The sequence below is a fragment of the Microtus oregoni genome, unplaced genomic scaffold (assembly GCF_018167655.1).
Source record: "Microtus oregoni isolate MIOR12 unplaced genomic scaffold, Mior012 000090F_ref0000504, whole genome shotgun sequence".
Classification (NCBI taxonomy): Eukaryota; Metazoa; Chordata; class Mammalia; order Rodentia; family Cricetidae; genus Microtus; species Microtus oregoni.
Genome location: NW_024544599.1, coordinates 4,067,320 through 4,083,538, shown reverse-complemented (window position 1 = coordinate 4,083,538; position 16,219 = coordinate 4,067,320). Strand labels below are relative to the sequence as shown.

At 47.5% G+C, this 16,219-nt stretch overlaps 1 protein-coding gene across 3 annotated transcripts in view; it reads left to right on the top strand.

Moving 5' to 3' along the window:
• Ccdc149 (coiled-coil domain containing 149) overlaps window positions 1-16,219 on the top strand; it is an 89,377-nt gene that overhangs the window by 66,883 nt on the left and 6,275 nt on the right. For 2 of the 3 annotated variants that reach the window (XM_041643776.1, XM_041643774.1), the window contains 3 exons: window positions 4,613-4,689; window positions 6,179-6,211; window positions 11,391-11,507. In XM_041643776.1, coding sequence (XP_041499710.1) covers window positions 4,613-4,689; window positions 6,179-6,211; window positions 11,391-11,507 — 227 coding nt within the window. The remainder of the gene's footprint in view (window positions 1-4,612; window positions 4,690-6,178; window positions 6,212-11,390; window positions 11,508-16,219) is intronic. The other variant, XM_041643775.1, reaches the window with a different exon arrangement.

Here is a 16,219-nt window from a genome sequence, read left to right as displayed (position 1 = left end):
TTGGGGATCCCCTGGAGCCAGCAGTCAGTCTGCTTCTCACTCCTGGCCAGCTCTGGGCTCTTTTGAACCCCCTGCAATGCATAGGCCCCAGATGCAAACCACTTTCTCGCTCCGTGGAGGCTGACATTTCCATTCATCGTGGGTTTTTTTTTTCTTGTTATTTTGTTTTGTTTTTAAGTACCACTTTGCACATGAGCCACGGTTAAATAACCATGACCCTCCACGCATCTCGGCTGTCCAAATCCCCTCCTTGGGAGAAGTCACCATTTCTTGTGTTCCATGTGACCTTAGAATCATGCAAACAAAGGCGCAGTACGTAAAAACACACCTCAGTATTCTTATATGTATGGATATTTTTAAAAACAAAAAAAAAAGCAGTGGTTCTTTATGAAAGAAAAGGGAGGGGCGCCCTTTGTGTCTGTTCTTTGGCTTGCTTTTCTCCTGTCACGGTAGATTGTGGAGGTAGCATCGTATCGGCGGCACACAAAAGGAGTGTTACATATGCCTTTTTTTTTTTGGTACTTTGAAGGCCTTCAGTTTCATTACTTCCTAGAGGTGTATAAAGAAATTAACTGTACTATAAATGAAGATTGAGAACAGAATGTGAATTTGGTCAGCTTGCCGGTACCCCTGTGATTTAGTCTTATAACTGAAAAAAAAAAAGGCTTTATTGAGGTGAGGTAGTACGTCAGAACTAAAGAGCCTCCCTTCTGGAAGCGCAAGCTCTGCCTACCGGCTTTCTTCTCTTTCACAATGGCCTCTATTAGGCAGAGGGTCCTGTGGAAACCGTGGGACTTTGCATTTGAATGATGCTCAATGGCATGGCAGTTTGCTAGCTCTGTTTCTTGATGACGCCTGTGCCATTACCTGGTCCCCACTAAAGAAACAGGCTGACGCCGCAGCAGAGGAGATGGCTGTTACAGACTGAAAATTCAGTGACATACCTTTGCTGCTTCCCTAGCCTGTGGCAAAGGAGCTGGGAAGTTTTTTAAATCTCATGTAACAGTGATGTCCTGGATCACAGCCGCGTTTCAGGGGGCTCCGGGTGGGCCACGCCAGGCAGTACAGAGAGCCACAACTTCCCCTTCAGGCTGGGGCCTTTGTCTGGCCCCTCACCTAGGAATTCTGCCAGACTGGCCAGCTCCTGGGTTCTCTTTGTTGATTTCTAACCTTATCCCCAGGAATGGCATCAGAAGCTGTGTGGCAAAGTCAGTATGGGGGCCTGACATCTGGAGGCTTTTCTTAGACTAAGGGGCAGGGGGTGGGGCACATGTACCAATATCTGTTCTATATCTTGAAACAACCTGTAACTACCTTAAAAAAAATTAAAAAAAAAATAAAAAACCTCTCATCCCACCCATTCCAAAAACCTCTCCCAAGCCTAGGTGCGCCTCCATCTTCTGCCCTGGCTACATTTGTGTGCTAATGGCTGTCTTCACTGCAGACCCGTCTCCCTCCCATCTGCTAACCTGTCTTAACTTCTCATTTGGAACTGGGGTTCCCTTCATGTTCCTGACACCAAGGTAGATGTCACATCTCCTGTGAACTTCTTGGAAGAAGTGGACCCTTTTCTTTAGCATTTCTCTCCTAGTGGCTTCCAGGCTCTGTCTTGTCCCTGTTCCTTTCCTTGTCACAGCCCTTTCTTGCCAGTCTCCAGTTCCTGCCTCACTCTGTTGGCAAGAGTAGATCTCCTCTTTGGCCCTGTGATCAGACGGTTATCTCTTCCATGAGTTTCCATGTGGTCAAGCATCTTTAACACAACCTCGGCTCCTCCCCTCCCTCCTTGTGGCCCTGTTCCTTTGGATCCCCTCTATCCCCACTGGTTGTTGGTCATATCTTCATGTTCCTGGATGACTTCCAACCAAGTGGTCTTTCTGTCTCTACTGCTAATCCTTATCTGTTCTCAACTTCATGTGAGGACCACTTCCTAAACTGCTTTCTGCTGCTTAGAAGACCTCAATAGCTCCCCAGAACTTGTGTTTAAAAGCCTGAGCTCTCTCAGCATGACCATAGGCTCCTTCTCCATCAGAGGTGCTACCGGCCTCTCCGGTTCTGCCTTCTCATAGCTCGTCAGTTTTGCTCTCAGCTTTTATTAGACTTGTGTGTTTTCTGGCTTAGTCTTTGTCTAGTCCCTCTGATTCCCAGCTGTGTGACCCTGAGTAAGTCATCGTCTTCTGTGAGCTTCAAGTTTCTTGTCTATAAATCGAGGACTGCCTAGCGCAATGTTGAAGATAAACAAAAACCAAAAATGAACAAACAAAAAATAACAGGGCAGTATGTTCATATTCTTCGAAGGCACAATACCTGGATTGGAACAAATGCTGGCTACGTATCAGCTGACCTTAGGTTCCCTAACACACTGTCCATGTGTGTCCGCTAACACACTATTTGTCTCTAGGAACTGGGACAGGGTCCTCTCCTTTCGGTTCCCCGTCCAGCCTGTAGCACAGAGGTGGATCCCAGGAGCTGGTTTCGCATTGGTCAGACTTCCCGAGCCACATTTGTTCTTACCCCTCCCTCCATCCTGAGAGCTGCCAGCACGGTGGCTCCCCCGGCCTCTTATACCAGCTCCCATAACCCCTGCCTAAGTCACTGGCTGAGTCTGGGCAGGAGATCCAGTCATGCAAAGCATCTTGGGTTGTATTCTGCACATCACCCATGGCTATACCCACATTTCCATGAGCACAGCTTTTTAAGGAATTGCAGTCACTATTACTGATGGTTCTATTGCTGTTGTTGCCATAGCCACAGCTTCTCTCCCGGATCCTTTCTTACCTCTAGCCTTGCACTCAGGTATTGGACCAGAGAACACAGCAACCACTGAGAAACTCTAGCAGGCTCTATGGGAGTAGGAGGTAGGGGGTACCGGCCACTTCACTCGTTCCATTTCTCTGAGAAATAGCTGGGTTATCCGGAAACAGTATGAACAAATCCTGCACTCAACCTATAAACCCAGCCCGGGGCACCCCTCAGCATCACTGAGGAGTAAAGCCTTAGCCTTTGTCCTAAGAAGCAGCTGCAGACATGTGATCTCATCTCATTAAGAAACAAGGGAGTACCGCTGTGATTGCACGTCAGACCCATCAACTGCAAGGAAGGGAGCTGGCATCAGAAGCTCCGTGCAAAATATTGAAAGGCAGATTAGGAACAGCGGCGTCGATGGAAGGGTCAAGGGTGTAAAAGCAAAACAGACCCCACAGAGGGTGCGAAACTGGAAGGAGTGGATGAGTGCTGTGAAGAGGGAGAGACCGGAGGGAAGGGGGGAGAGAAGAGCTGTAGAGGATGCGGGAAAGCAAGCAGAGCAGGGCCAGTTTCCCCTGTGAACTCTGAGAGAAGACGAAGAGCCTGCAGGTCGATTCAGGTAAAATCAGGATGAACTGTATGTATGTGCAGCCGTATGCATATTCATGGCCCCGAATGTACGTGGGTGTGAGCAGCTATCTCTGGAACAGAAAGAGACGTAGGAGAATAATTCAGCTGCTCTAATTTTTCCCCACTGAAAGGAATCGAGAATTCGCTATTAAGGAGATTTTCATGTCATCTCAGCACAGCGGTGCCAAGAAAATCCCCCAAATGAAAATAAAGACTGGTTTCCAATTCCAGACCACTGGAAAGCAAGGTTTTACATGGCTGTCAGTCATATCCCGGCTATGTTTAATGCCTGGAGTGAATGACCGGATGTTTACCTATGCGCGTGCACAAAGCCCGCCTTCCAAGCCCACAGTCTGATCTTTTCTAGTGCACACTTCAGAACTGAGCTGTCTCAGTGAATGGTCATTTGGAAAACAACCTCCTTATCTTAGTGATTTCCAAATCACTGTAAATTCTTTTTAAATTCTTTTTAAGATTTGTTTACTTATGTGTCTTGGAGGTGGGGTATACATGTGCCGTGTCTGCTGTATGGAGGTCAGAGAAAAGCTGGCAAGAATTGGTTCTCTCCTTCCACTGTGTGGGTCCTGGGGATCAAACTTAGATCGTCAAGCTTGCTGGCAGATGCCTTTGCCTGCAGAGTCATCACAGAGTCCCGCTGAAAGCTCTTTTGAAATTCTTATTATTCACCCTTTTCATAGATGGTTACAGATAGCGACAAAAGAAAAGGCCTGTGTTTAATTACACACATTTATTAGCCACCTACACTGTATCCGACATGGTTCTTGATATCTAGGGCATGGGCATCAGTGAGACCTCGTGTGGGTCTGTGAAAGCCGATCTTATAACTCTATTGCCTCGGAAGAAGCATTTTCAGGTGTGCCCCCTCTATCTTACTTGCTGGTTCCAAAATCAAACTTACGCTCACAGAATGAGGGTCTGCTGCAGCTAAGAGTGTTCAAAATGAGTTGTCACCTTTAGCAATGAACAGTTGTCAAATGGAATCCAGGGGATTGCCTTGTGGAGCAGAACTCAGTCGAATAGTATACGTGTGTGTGTGTGTGTGTGTGTGCGTGTTTCACTTTATTTTCTATTGATTTTCAGGTTCCACATGCACTTTCAACAGACTGTATCATGTGCGCATGTGTGCCCGCTTGCCCTACTGACCTCCCCATTAGCTACACCTAGGCCTAAACACTGACGGTGGTGACTCAGTCTCCTCATATTTCCCTGCCTCTTCCAGAATCCTAGGGAATCGAGTGGCAGAGCTGGAGAAGAAACTAAGAACTCTGGAGGTTTCCGGTTTGTGGAGTCTCCCAGGTAAGCGGAACCTCTGAACCGTGCTGGCTTTCTTCTGCATTAGGATTTTGTTCCCTTTGAAAAGAACAGTCTTGCACAATTTGCAAGAAGATTCTGCTTGTTCGAGGCCCTTTGGCTTGGAGACTTCTGAGAAACAAGCCACAAATGTTTCAAATTGAGAAGCCATCTGATGGCAGGTCCGTGGAAGGGACAAATTCAGAAATAAACAATAAAATTTCAAAATCTCATTAGTGGGGCACTGGAGTTTAGGTAGCCTAACTCCTCAAACTATTGTGTGTGTGTGTGTGTGTGTGTGTGTGTGTGCAAGCACACACGCACACTAACCCGTGACAGCCCGTGAGTTGTTTCGTTTCTTATCAATAGTCATCAAGATTTGTTCCATGTAACCTTCCCTCCTAAAAGAAATGGGAGGCTACACAAAGATTTGTTCAGTGTAATCACCAGTCCTAAAAAACGAATCTCAGATCTTACCGAGATTTGTGCAATTTAATCATCAGCCCTAAAATGGAACGTAAAACCACACAAAGATTTGTTCGGTTTAATCACCAGTACTAAAAATGAAGCGCCAACCATTTCTCCAACCCAGATGTACTTCATGACCACCTTCCCCTGCCTCTCCCCCTCCCGACCGTTTTATGTAGCTTGAAAACAAAAATTTCCCGAGGAGATTTTTCTCCCCGCGTTTGTCCAACGTGTGAGAAGCCGTGGTGATTCTCTCTAATGAGCTATACTTATCCCGTTTATCCCGGTAAAATAGCCCTCTCAGGAGACCCCGTCAGTTCTCCGCCTTGTCTTTACGCTGTTTGGAAACTTATATTTATCACTTTCTGCCGCCTCCTGGTTCCCTGGAAGGAACATTGTCCGGGTATTTTTAGTGCCTTACCCTTTCAGCGCGGAGCGGTCTCTTCCCTCGGCTCCCGTGGGCTGCATCCCTGTACGGATGAGAAATGAAAATTGCCACAGGAGAGGAGGTGGACAGCGTCACGTTTTCCTTGGTGGAAATCTGAATAGCTGCCTTCAGTTGCCCGCAAGTGTGCTTCATAAATTGGAATTTTTTGCAGAGATTCCTTGAACTGGATGTCAAAAGACCTCACAGAGCTAATTAGTGGCAAGTGCCGTCCTGGGGGTTTGAGTGGTCCTTTTCCATCTCCCACTTCTGGTGATGTTCAAACCTCATCTTCTGGGAAGGCCTTTCTTTTCACTGCATTGAATTTCAACACCGACAGAAAATTCGTCATTTACATGTGCAGTCAAATTGCGTTTTTGTGCATGTACCGAAGCTTTGGGTCCCCCCCCCCCCTTTCAGAATGAGTTAGTGAATTTCTCACTGCTTCATTTGGGTGATTTATGTAAAAAGATGGAAGCTGAATGGGTGGATGGACGCTGGGAATTTCCCGTGGCTGGTGTTTGTTTGGTCAGGTGGGACTGCAAATGGCTGTTCTACAATAATCACTGTTTTTTTTTTTTTCCCTTCTTTGTGCTGCCAAAGGCCTGAGCTACAATGTTTCAGTTGGATTTGGGAGTATGTTCATTTTGAAATATTTGGGGTTTCTTGTGGCTAAATCGGGGACACAGTCTACCATCCATGTATGTGAAGAGCAGAAATTTGCTGTTCACCTTTCTGAGAACTTTCTAGATAGAATAACTTTCTGAAATAGAGAACCCAGTTCATGCAAAGTAAGCACTTGTGTACACATAGCCGGAAGGACCAGCCTCACTGGGTTTTATGCTGGAGGCATGGGGGTTCTAGTCTCTGGCCACCACACAGATACAAATGGGGGCACAGGACAGGGAGTGGCACTTTTCCTTTTGAGTATAGTTTTGTCATTGCAACAGCCTTGTCTTGGGGTGGGTGCGATCTTGAAGAGAAAGAGCAGGGGGTGGGGTGACTCTCTGTGTGTATCACAGCTCTTCTCCTCCTGCTTCTGTGTGTCTCCATTTAACCTACTGCCAGCCGAGCAAGAAGCAGTGTGTCCTCTCCCCGTCACACCTCCTCTGCCTCCTCCTCTTCTTTCTTCTCCTCTCCCCAAGCAGCAGCTAAATCCCAGTGGAAGGTGCTGAGTCCCATTGATTTCAGGGAATTGTCTTGTTTACCAGCATCTGGAAGGGAATGAGCAAAGTCGTCTCCACTTATATCAGTTCATCCTTGGGCTGGTACCCGTTTTGAGCTTCAGCTTTGTGAGTACAGCACCGATCATGCCAGGCAACCTGCCCCGCCCCCATGAACCTGTAGTCTGCCTAAGGAAGTAAGGTGAATGTCCATCAAGCAGTGGCCGGGAGATCAGAGCATTAAGGGCTTAGTGCTGAATGAGTGGCCGAGAGAGAAGCACTAGGGAGATGATGGGTTGACCCTGATGCCCTCTGTGATGAACAGTCAAGAGCAAGAAGATTCAGGATGACAAATACTTGGTGTGTGTTATGTACCCCATTCTCACACCAGTGACAGACATGACAAATCTATCACAGCGTTTTTCCTTGCTGATGTGGCAGCCATCTTCCGTACTGGCCAACTTCCAGTCAGAGCTGACGTATGGAAGAACTCTTTTCCCTTTCCTGAGCGAGTCTGATACACTCGTTTTAGACCAGGAAACAGGGAGGGGCTAGATGACACACAGGTCATAGAAGATGGCATTAGCTTTGCTTGTTTCGAGTTTCACCAGCCATCTTTTATGAGTTCTGGATGGCCACAGTTCTGAGCCAAGATACACAGGCAAATTACATTAAGTGGATACTGGTTTCTGGACCAGAGGGAAGGAATCCAGAAACCTCTTCTGAAACTCTAGTGGGCTGTGGAAAAGAATTCATGAGACAGAAGACTTTGTGAGTCTTCTCTTTGCCCCTCTTCACTCTCCTGACCAATACTATCTAGTTTTATTTTGTTTTATTTTATGAGATAGTCTCGTGGAGCCAAGTTTGGCCTTGAACTTGCTGAGGTAGCTGTGGATGACCCTGAACTCCAGATCCCCTTTTCTCTACTTTGTAATTGCTAGTATCGCAGGCATTCACTGTCACACTATCTCCATTAATGCTGTGGATTGAATCCAGGGGCAAATGCATGCTAGACAAGCTTGCTACCAATAAGTTATATTCCCCAGCCCCATTGTAGGAATTTTGACGGTAGTTTGTAGACTTGGAGCCAATTTGTGATCTTGCTAAAGAGTAAACGTATTTGACAAATGTCAGGCTATAGAGAGAAGTCATCTAGATAGATGAGACTATTCCAAACTGTTTATCCTGTCCCTTGATAGCGATAAAGCTAGTGGGCTACTTCAAGGAAGCCAGATGGTAGGTGTTGCAGGCCATGGTCCCTAGCTGGGACTGATCCCTTTACTCCTGCCCGCGGATGTCCTTCGCTAGGTCTTCTCAGATCTATATAGGTTGCTCTGAGGAGTGCTGACCTGGATGTGCCCACATTCTACAGAGAAATGTCATGGGTTGGAAGCTGGCTGCACAGGCAAGAGGACCCGAGTTTGAGTCCCCAGAACCCACATAAAGCCAGGCATCTGTAATCCCAGTGCTCTGACAGTCACATGAGCTGGGGAAGCTCAGGAGCCAGACACCCTGGTGCACACAGCAAATGTCAAAATGAACCAGTCTCAAATGAGGTGTAAGGCAAGGACAACATCCAAGACTGTCTTCTGATTCCCATGTAAGAGCTATGAGACATAGGCCTCTCTCTCTCTCTCCCTCCCTCCTTCTTTCCCTCCCTCCCTCCCTCCCTCCCGCCTTCCACCTCTCTCTCACTCCTCATAAACACACAGACAGGCAGACAGACAGACAGGCAGACACACACACACACACACACACACACACACACACACACACGGTGTGGAAAGCACAGACACAATCCACAGAAATGCCAAAAGCCAAAAAGCAATCTGGTTAGATGCTACAATCTGGCTTTTTGAGCTTTTAGTCTTCATTCTGTCTCCACTCCAGGCATCAGGCTGAGGAAGAAAAAAATCTGGGGGTTGAAAGTATTCGGCTCATTTGTAGAGGCAGGAACGAGAACTTTGGTGCCATACGGACTCAGCAGAGCCTGCAGCCACTGGGTGCCAGCGGAGTGACAAGCCTGTGTGGCCTTCTGCACTAGTGGTCCTTTGACCTGGCACGCGGGATTTCCTCCCAGACACACCCTCTCCTCTAAGGATAAGCCAGATGAAAGCTTAGGCCACCTGACTGCCCATTAGAGCTCGGTTTAGTGCCCACAGCTGCCTGCAGACCTTTGGAGGGCAGCCGATCCAGGAGCCTTTCAAGAAAGGCTTTGAATTTCCCAAGCATGACAACAAGAGGGACCAGACCTTGGTGTGTTGCTAACATGGGGGCACCATCTCCAGGCAAGAGCGTGCAGTGATGTGTCTTCTTCCCACCCCGCCGTGCCTGTCGCCTTCTCTACATTCCCTTCGCTCAGATTTTTGCAGAAGCTTCTTGTTTTTTTTTTTTTTTTTTGAGAAGCCACTTTAATAATGATGTCCTAGGGTTTGGGGGGGCCAAGGGGACATTCCATCCTAAAGAATTCCCATGAGAGGAACCCCCAGGCTGCCTTGATCACTGCTGATTCCCACTCATATCTCTGCTTTAGATTCTTTGGCCACCGGGGCATCGGGTTAGAGACTGTTTCATACGGAGGGAGGGAGCCCCCAAGATGGCTAGGAGGGTGACAGTCTACCTGCTGGAGACAAATGGCCATGAAATGCAATACTGACCTTGACCTGAAGACGCACTGTGTTGCTGTTTAGAGATAAGGGAAAGGAGTCTCCTGTGAAGCTCCTGTTGCCTGTTAGCGTTCCTAAAGCCAGTAACCTAGGATCCATGAAGGCATTTCCAGATTGCGCTCTAGAAGAGGGCCAGCTTGGAGGGTATTCTGAGGGCTTCCAATGTCACCCTGAACCATTAATCCACAGTGCTCTTTGGAAAACCTTTCCAGATGGTAACACTGAAGTTTCTAGATTTGTTCTACCAGAGACAGCAGAAGTGCCTGGCAGAACCTCAGAGTCAACTCCAAGCAGTTTCTCAGCTCACCTGACACTCAGGAGACATAGAACCCAAAGGTTATGGAACCAATCACTTGCCATTTGCCCAAGACGGCAGCACGCACCAAGCGTGCCAAACGCCAGGATCCATGAGACCCTTCAGTTGGTGACACAGTCCTTATCAGGCCTTTAGTAAGCTCCTACTGTGTGGAGAACTCTCTCACACAAGTTAATCACGTTAGTAAGACAGCGTTCTAAAGCAGAGAGACCAAGGAACACACTGGTGAAATGTGCTTGCCTTCATCTGGTTCTCCAAAGGAGGTGTAGACATCTATCTTTACCCAAGTGGCCTTCGGGCTCTGATGAATGGGAGACCAAGTAAAATCATGGAACACCAGTGAAAATCTTGCCTAGTCCAGACTGGAGCCCCAGCTAGATTCATAATCTGGAGCTTTTGTTTGGGGCCCAATGGTTTCCACTCAGAGAACCCTTAAGTCTTGCAAGCTAAGACTCTGTGTTATAGCAGGCCTACGACTCTCGTGACCTCAGAGTGGCAACACTGCTCGCTCATGCATTTGGTGCCAGCGTGTCTGTCTGTCTCTCATGTCTGAAGCTGTTCTCCCTGCTGCTCATCCCGTGGCCTCCTCTGCCTTCTGCTGTGGGAATGTGGTGCTTTTCTCATGCCCCTCATTCACTCCTAACCTCTCTATCCTCTCTAGAGAACTCACGCTAACAGGCAATAAGCTGAGTGTAGGTCCCAGGTGGGAATACAGCTAGGATAACATGGAGGACATGATGCCACCCGCATTGTGACAGTTAAATAGTTGACATGACCAGATGCACTTGGGACAGATGTCAGGTGTGTGGGAGCCGGTGCCGATGATCTCAGCAGGCGAGGCATTTGCTGCATGCTCTCTAAACACCCGATGCCTCTTCCTGACCATTCCGTTTTTTCTTCACAGTCATCCATGTTGAGGTTTAGAGAGTGAAAGTGACCCCCTTGCTGTCCCCCAGTGAGCAGGCGATTCTGTCCAGAGCACAGCTAATACAGTGTACCCCCCCCCACACACACACACAAGCTCCCTGCTGCTGCCACTGCTGGTGTCCTGCCCACCTGCTCATTTCTGCACAGCCATACAAACTTCTTTACTGGTAACACTGTGGGCAGCTGTTCCCGAGCAGCTCCTCAGGAATGAGTCAAGGTCTCCCATCACGGATGGAGGAGCTGTGCTCCATCCACACGCTAGAGAAGGACCTGTTGACTATGTTACCTGTACTGCCCCCAGCTGAAGGAGTTTCCTAACCCAGTAGCTAGCTCATTGTGTGGGGGTTTAGTTTCATTTCCGGTGCTATGATAAAAACACCCTGATGAAAGCAAGAAAGGGTGCACTCAGCTTACAACTCCAGATTACGGGGAAGCCAAGACGGCAAGAACCTGAAGCATCTAACCACACCCCAGTTAAGGTCAGAGAGACTGTGTAGACGCTTATGCACGGCTATCTTTCTTTTCTACAGTCCAGAAGGCCCTGACTAGGGAATGAATGCCGCCCACCGTGGGCTGGTTTTCTCACCTCAGGCAGTGTAGTCAGAGCACCTCAGAGGCCAACCTGATCAAGGCAGCCCCTCATTGAGACTCTTCCCCAGTGATTTTACAGTACTCTTACAAGTTATAAATGTTACCCAGCTAAACCAGTGGCTGACAAATCAACTTTCCCATCTCCCTCATAGGGGGCAAGGACACCATACTGTTCAGTGACCCGGCTCTTCCTGCTGTACAGAGGTCAAGGTCCCCACTGTTGAAGTTTGTGGAACCACCCACTGAGAACAAGGAGAGCACCAGGGATGGTAAGTGCCTCTCAGGTCTGCTCTCTCTTCCTGGTCTGTACCCTCTACATAGCGTGTGTCAGTTCCAGTAGTAAGTACCTCGTACTGCAGCTACTGTGGGACTCTGTGAAGACATCCTCACCCCATACCTAAACACGCACACACACACTCACACACACATACACACACACACACACACACACTCACTCACACACACTCTCACACTCATTCACTCTCTCTCTCTCTCTCACACACACACACACACACACACACTCACACACACTCTCACACTCATTCTCTCTCTCTCTCTCTCTCTCTCTCTCTCTCTCTCTCACACACACACACACACACACATCTGCAGCTACAATCTTCTAGTTCTTACTCAGAATCTACACTTCCCTAGCAGTCTTTGGGCTTCTTGGTATGGCATCTCCAACTCTTCCTGCTTCCCCTTTTGTGTGTGTGTGTGTGTGTGTGTGTGTGTGTGTGTGTGGTTACTCATCAACTCCTGTCAGTATCTCTTCCCCATCCACATGTGACCTGTAGCAAAAGTCTTTCTGCAGGGTTCCTTGGACCAGCCTCCCACTTGTGGCTCGGCTGTGTCCTTGTCCTTACTGTGTCCCTTGGAGGCTCCTCTCCAGAACTGCCCACCTTCCAACCCATCCCTGCTCAGTTCCCATCCTCATCCGTCTGCTGTCGGATCAACCCGTGGTGATACCTTCCCATTCCATTTCACCCTGCTCAGTTTCCAGGTTACCCTGAGCTGTCTTGACTTTAGTGCATCAGCTCCACAGTGTGATCTAGCCTACCCTCCTCCCCTCATGATTGGACGACCCTTTAGCAAGATGGAATGACTAGCTCTATCATCGGCTCGCGCTGTGAAAATAGCCAGCTCACAACTTAGAGCTTAGAGTGCTAGTGGGATGATGTAAGACTCATGGGGACAGACAGGTGGTTCTGCCCACCAGAGCTGGGCCAGCAAGGTTCGCCCATCATCTTCTAACTGCTTACCACAGGGCCAGAGCAGTAAGAGCAGAAGACATTTCTACGTTTTCAAAAGAAACATTTCCAGGTACCTATGAAAGAATCCCTACATACAGCTTCTTGCCTGGTTCATTCACCATTGACCAGAAAGCAAAATTGGGTCATTGTAGCCTCCAGCTTGCACTGCTTGTAATACTGGCCTCCAGCGCGTGGGGGCCTTGTATTGTGGCTAGTGGTCATGGCTTGCTGGCAGCCTGTGTCCTCATGGAGTGCGGGAGCCTCTGACTGTTCTGGGTGGCCCCGGCCTGCCTGCTGCGCTGAAAGGAGCTCTCGCTGTCTTGATCTTCACAAGGGCAGCATGAGTGAGGGACTGATTCGAAATGATAGCTTCCAGAGTCCCTTCATCAGTGCGCATTGTTCCTGCCTGTCCTGAGCCAGCTCTGGGTGGGAACAAGGACACGTTCTCTGAGAGGCTGTCAGTGTCCCAATGGCCTCGTCACTGCTGTGGCCTGATTAATTCCATCTGAAAGCTGCCACACGCAGGAGGACAACAAAGCCCAGCCAGCCAACAAAAAAGATGACAAATGTCCCCTTTGGGCCCATGAGCGGGGGACACATTTTTAGGGGACTAACAATCTTTGCTACACTCTTTCTTCTTCATCTTTTAGAGAAAAAGAAACAATATTTTTCTTCCCACTCTGTCCTGAAGCATTTGCCTCATCCTTATTGATGTGTGCGTTGTGACTAATAAGTACTAATGATATTAATTCTGTTTGTGACAGAAGCCCAGAATAATTACTATTATTTGCAATAATATTTTCCAACTTTGCCTAATTCATAAGTCTTTTATGGAAATGTCAGTGCTGTGAGTCTGTAATTAAAGTAAAAGTAAAGCTTCTCATGGCTGGCTTAAGAGCTAACGCCCCGAGTCTTAGCATTCAAAGAGATTTGGTTCCCATAGCAAAGAATCAGAGGTCCTAATGAAGGCATGACAGCTGTCACATGTTTCAGAAGTTTTCTGTGTGTATTGATGGTTGACTTTATCTGTTCGGATGCCTTCTAGATAGGCACGAGGGAAAAGGGGTATTGATAAACCCTGCCATACCCACGATTTCCAGAACTCATATCCATACTGTTCTGGTACTGTCTAGCAAAGTAAACCGGAGCACACAACAGAACCACGGCTAGTGTCCCTCATCCTTTTCAGGGGTCTACCATCTCCTTCTGGTATCCATCACTCTCTTTGGGTGTCCATTATTCCTTTCCTCTAGCTACACTAAGCCTATGGTGATAACAGCAAGGCTATGTTTCTCATACCCTGAGCAAAAGTTTAAAATAAAAATGTTTCCCTGGTAACCTCAAAGGCTTTTCATTAAAGAAAGAGGGGGTAGAGAAGGAGGAGAAGGAAGAAGAGGAGGAGAAGCCGTTGTGGGGGGCGGGGAGGGGGTAGAGATAGATGGTAACAAGATTCACACATCTAGACAGGATTGGAATATCATATAAAGAAATAGTACAAGGCGAAGCACCAGCAACCAAAAGGGCCTGGCATAATTTAGACCAACTTCCCTTAGATGTAAATGAGGGTGGCAAAGGTCTCAGCTGACCCACAGTAAAAACACACCGCCAGTGGTTTAGGGGTGAGGCTGTTCTGAGGAAGGTTAATTAATTTTTCGGGGGCACCAGAATATACTATTAACTGTCTCAGGAGAAGTAATTTCATGAGAGTCATTTCCAGAAGGAGTTTATTCACCTCACACTGGTGAAAAATGTGGCTGGAGGAAACACCATAATTCGCTCCTTTTGAGTAACTCTCCCCCACTCTGCTGGGAGCGGGATCCGTTTTGACTCAGTGTTTCTCTTGCCTCTCTACAGCCACTGGAAGGGTTTTCATTTGCTAGTTTGAAATTGATGTAATTGCTTCCCTGAGCTGCCTAGGATGTAGCTAAATATTTGTCGGAGTTAGGCATCTCTGTCTCTTTTGAGAAAGAATCTCTTCTAGAAGTTTTAGGGTAAGTTACCTGAATCTACCCTAAAATGAATATTATAAATTCAAGTTGCTTTCATAAAGTGATACATGGGGTTTAGGATGTATGCTAATAGATTCCCTTTTTCATGAATGCATGTATAAGTCCATATATTCAAGCACTTAGTAAGATATTTATTGAGTCTCTGCCGTAGAACAGTGGCGAAGTTAAAAAATTAATCAGGCAAGACTTTGTACTTAAGGTAGTTAGTTATAAGTAACAACTTGAGGTGGGAAAAAAAGCCTTTAAGTTTTAGGAGGTCTAGACCACCTCGTGCGAAGCCTGTCGCTGGGAATAGGGCTTGTGGCCAGATTTAATCTTCATGGAGGAGGTGGGGGCTGAGTTGTCCCCCAAAGGCTCCCTTAGAATGGAGAAGGGAATGAGAGCTGCAGGGAGGAGGGGAATGAGCAAAGGCCCTGGGGAAGATACAGTACCGAAAGGGACTGATGTGGCTGGATGGAGGGGTAGAAGGAGAGGAGCTGGGGTGTCAGATACAAGGAGAAGTGGGTGTTGCATCATAAATGAGTGAACACTAGGTTGCAAATTTGGGCTGTGCTCCCCAGACTCGGCCGCCTTTGGAGGGTTTCCATGTGGAGGAAGACACGGGGATGTTTGTATGTCACTCTAACGGGAACCACCCGAGGCCTTGTGAAAGCGTGCATTCTGAGGGGTGGAGCCAGAGACCCTGTAGCACTAACAAGCGCCCAGGTGCAAGTCCCTAGACCCAGTCACAATGGCAAAGCTGTGGGGAGGCCCCCAGCTTGGCAGTGGGGATTGGAGCGTGACCCTGTTAGGAACTGCACACACTGTCATCTTGGCTGAACAGATCGCAACAGGCAATTCCTACCCCCTCCCCCCCATTCAATGCTTGCATTACTCATATACGTGTTCATGCATTTCATTGTAAGGACAAGTGCTGGGCTCATTTTCCAGGATAAGACTGTGAGGAAGAATAACACAAGGTGTCCATGACTGAATACAGACTTGAAAATGAGAGGGAAAATATTGGTCAAGAACCTGTCCCTAGGATTCCTCTGTGGTATCCAAAAGGCTGACGAAAATGAGACGACTCCTTTAATGTGAAAAATTAAATTCAGATCAGGAGAACTAGGTGGAAAAGGTTTGGGGACAAGAGGCAATGCTCGCCTTGCTCAGGTGAAGCCCATGTCTCCTCCCAGTGACTCTGGTGTGTTTGTCACCTACAGCATCACTTCCGCTGTGCCAGCCATCCTCTTCTCTTCGGCGGTATCACCAAAGCCTTGTAGAGAACCTGATTCAGTCTAGTTTCTTCTGGGGTTCTTCAGTTCTGTTCTAACCAGGGATCAGACATTTTAAAACTATTTCAGCTGACACATAATGGCTGCACTTAGTTATGACTTACGGGATACCATGTGACATGTTACACATGGATATAGTGCATAAAGACCAAATCAGAGCAGTTGGTGTAATCACCACCTCAGACACTCGCCAGGCTTTAGGTGTTAGAGACCTTCAAAAGCCTCTCTACCGATTGTTTTGAAGTCTACAAATAGATTCTGTCAATGTTACAGCTTTTTCAAAGTTTATTAAACCTTTAAATGCATACTAGGTAACTAAATGCACCCCCAAATGAGTATTTATTTAATTAAATCAAAACCCCTATCCCTTCCCACTCATATCCATCAGTACATTTCGTGCGTTGTGTTAAAATGGATCATCGATGTAATAAATTACCCCATGTTGTGG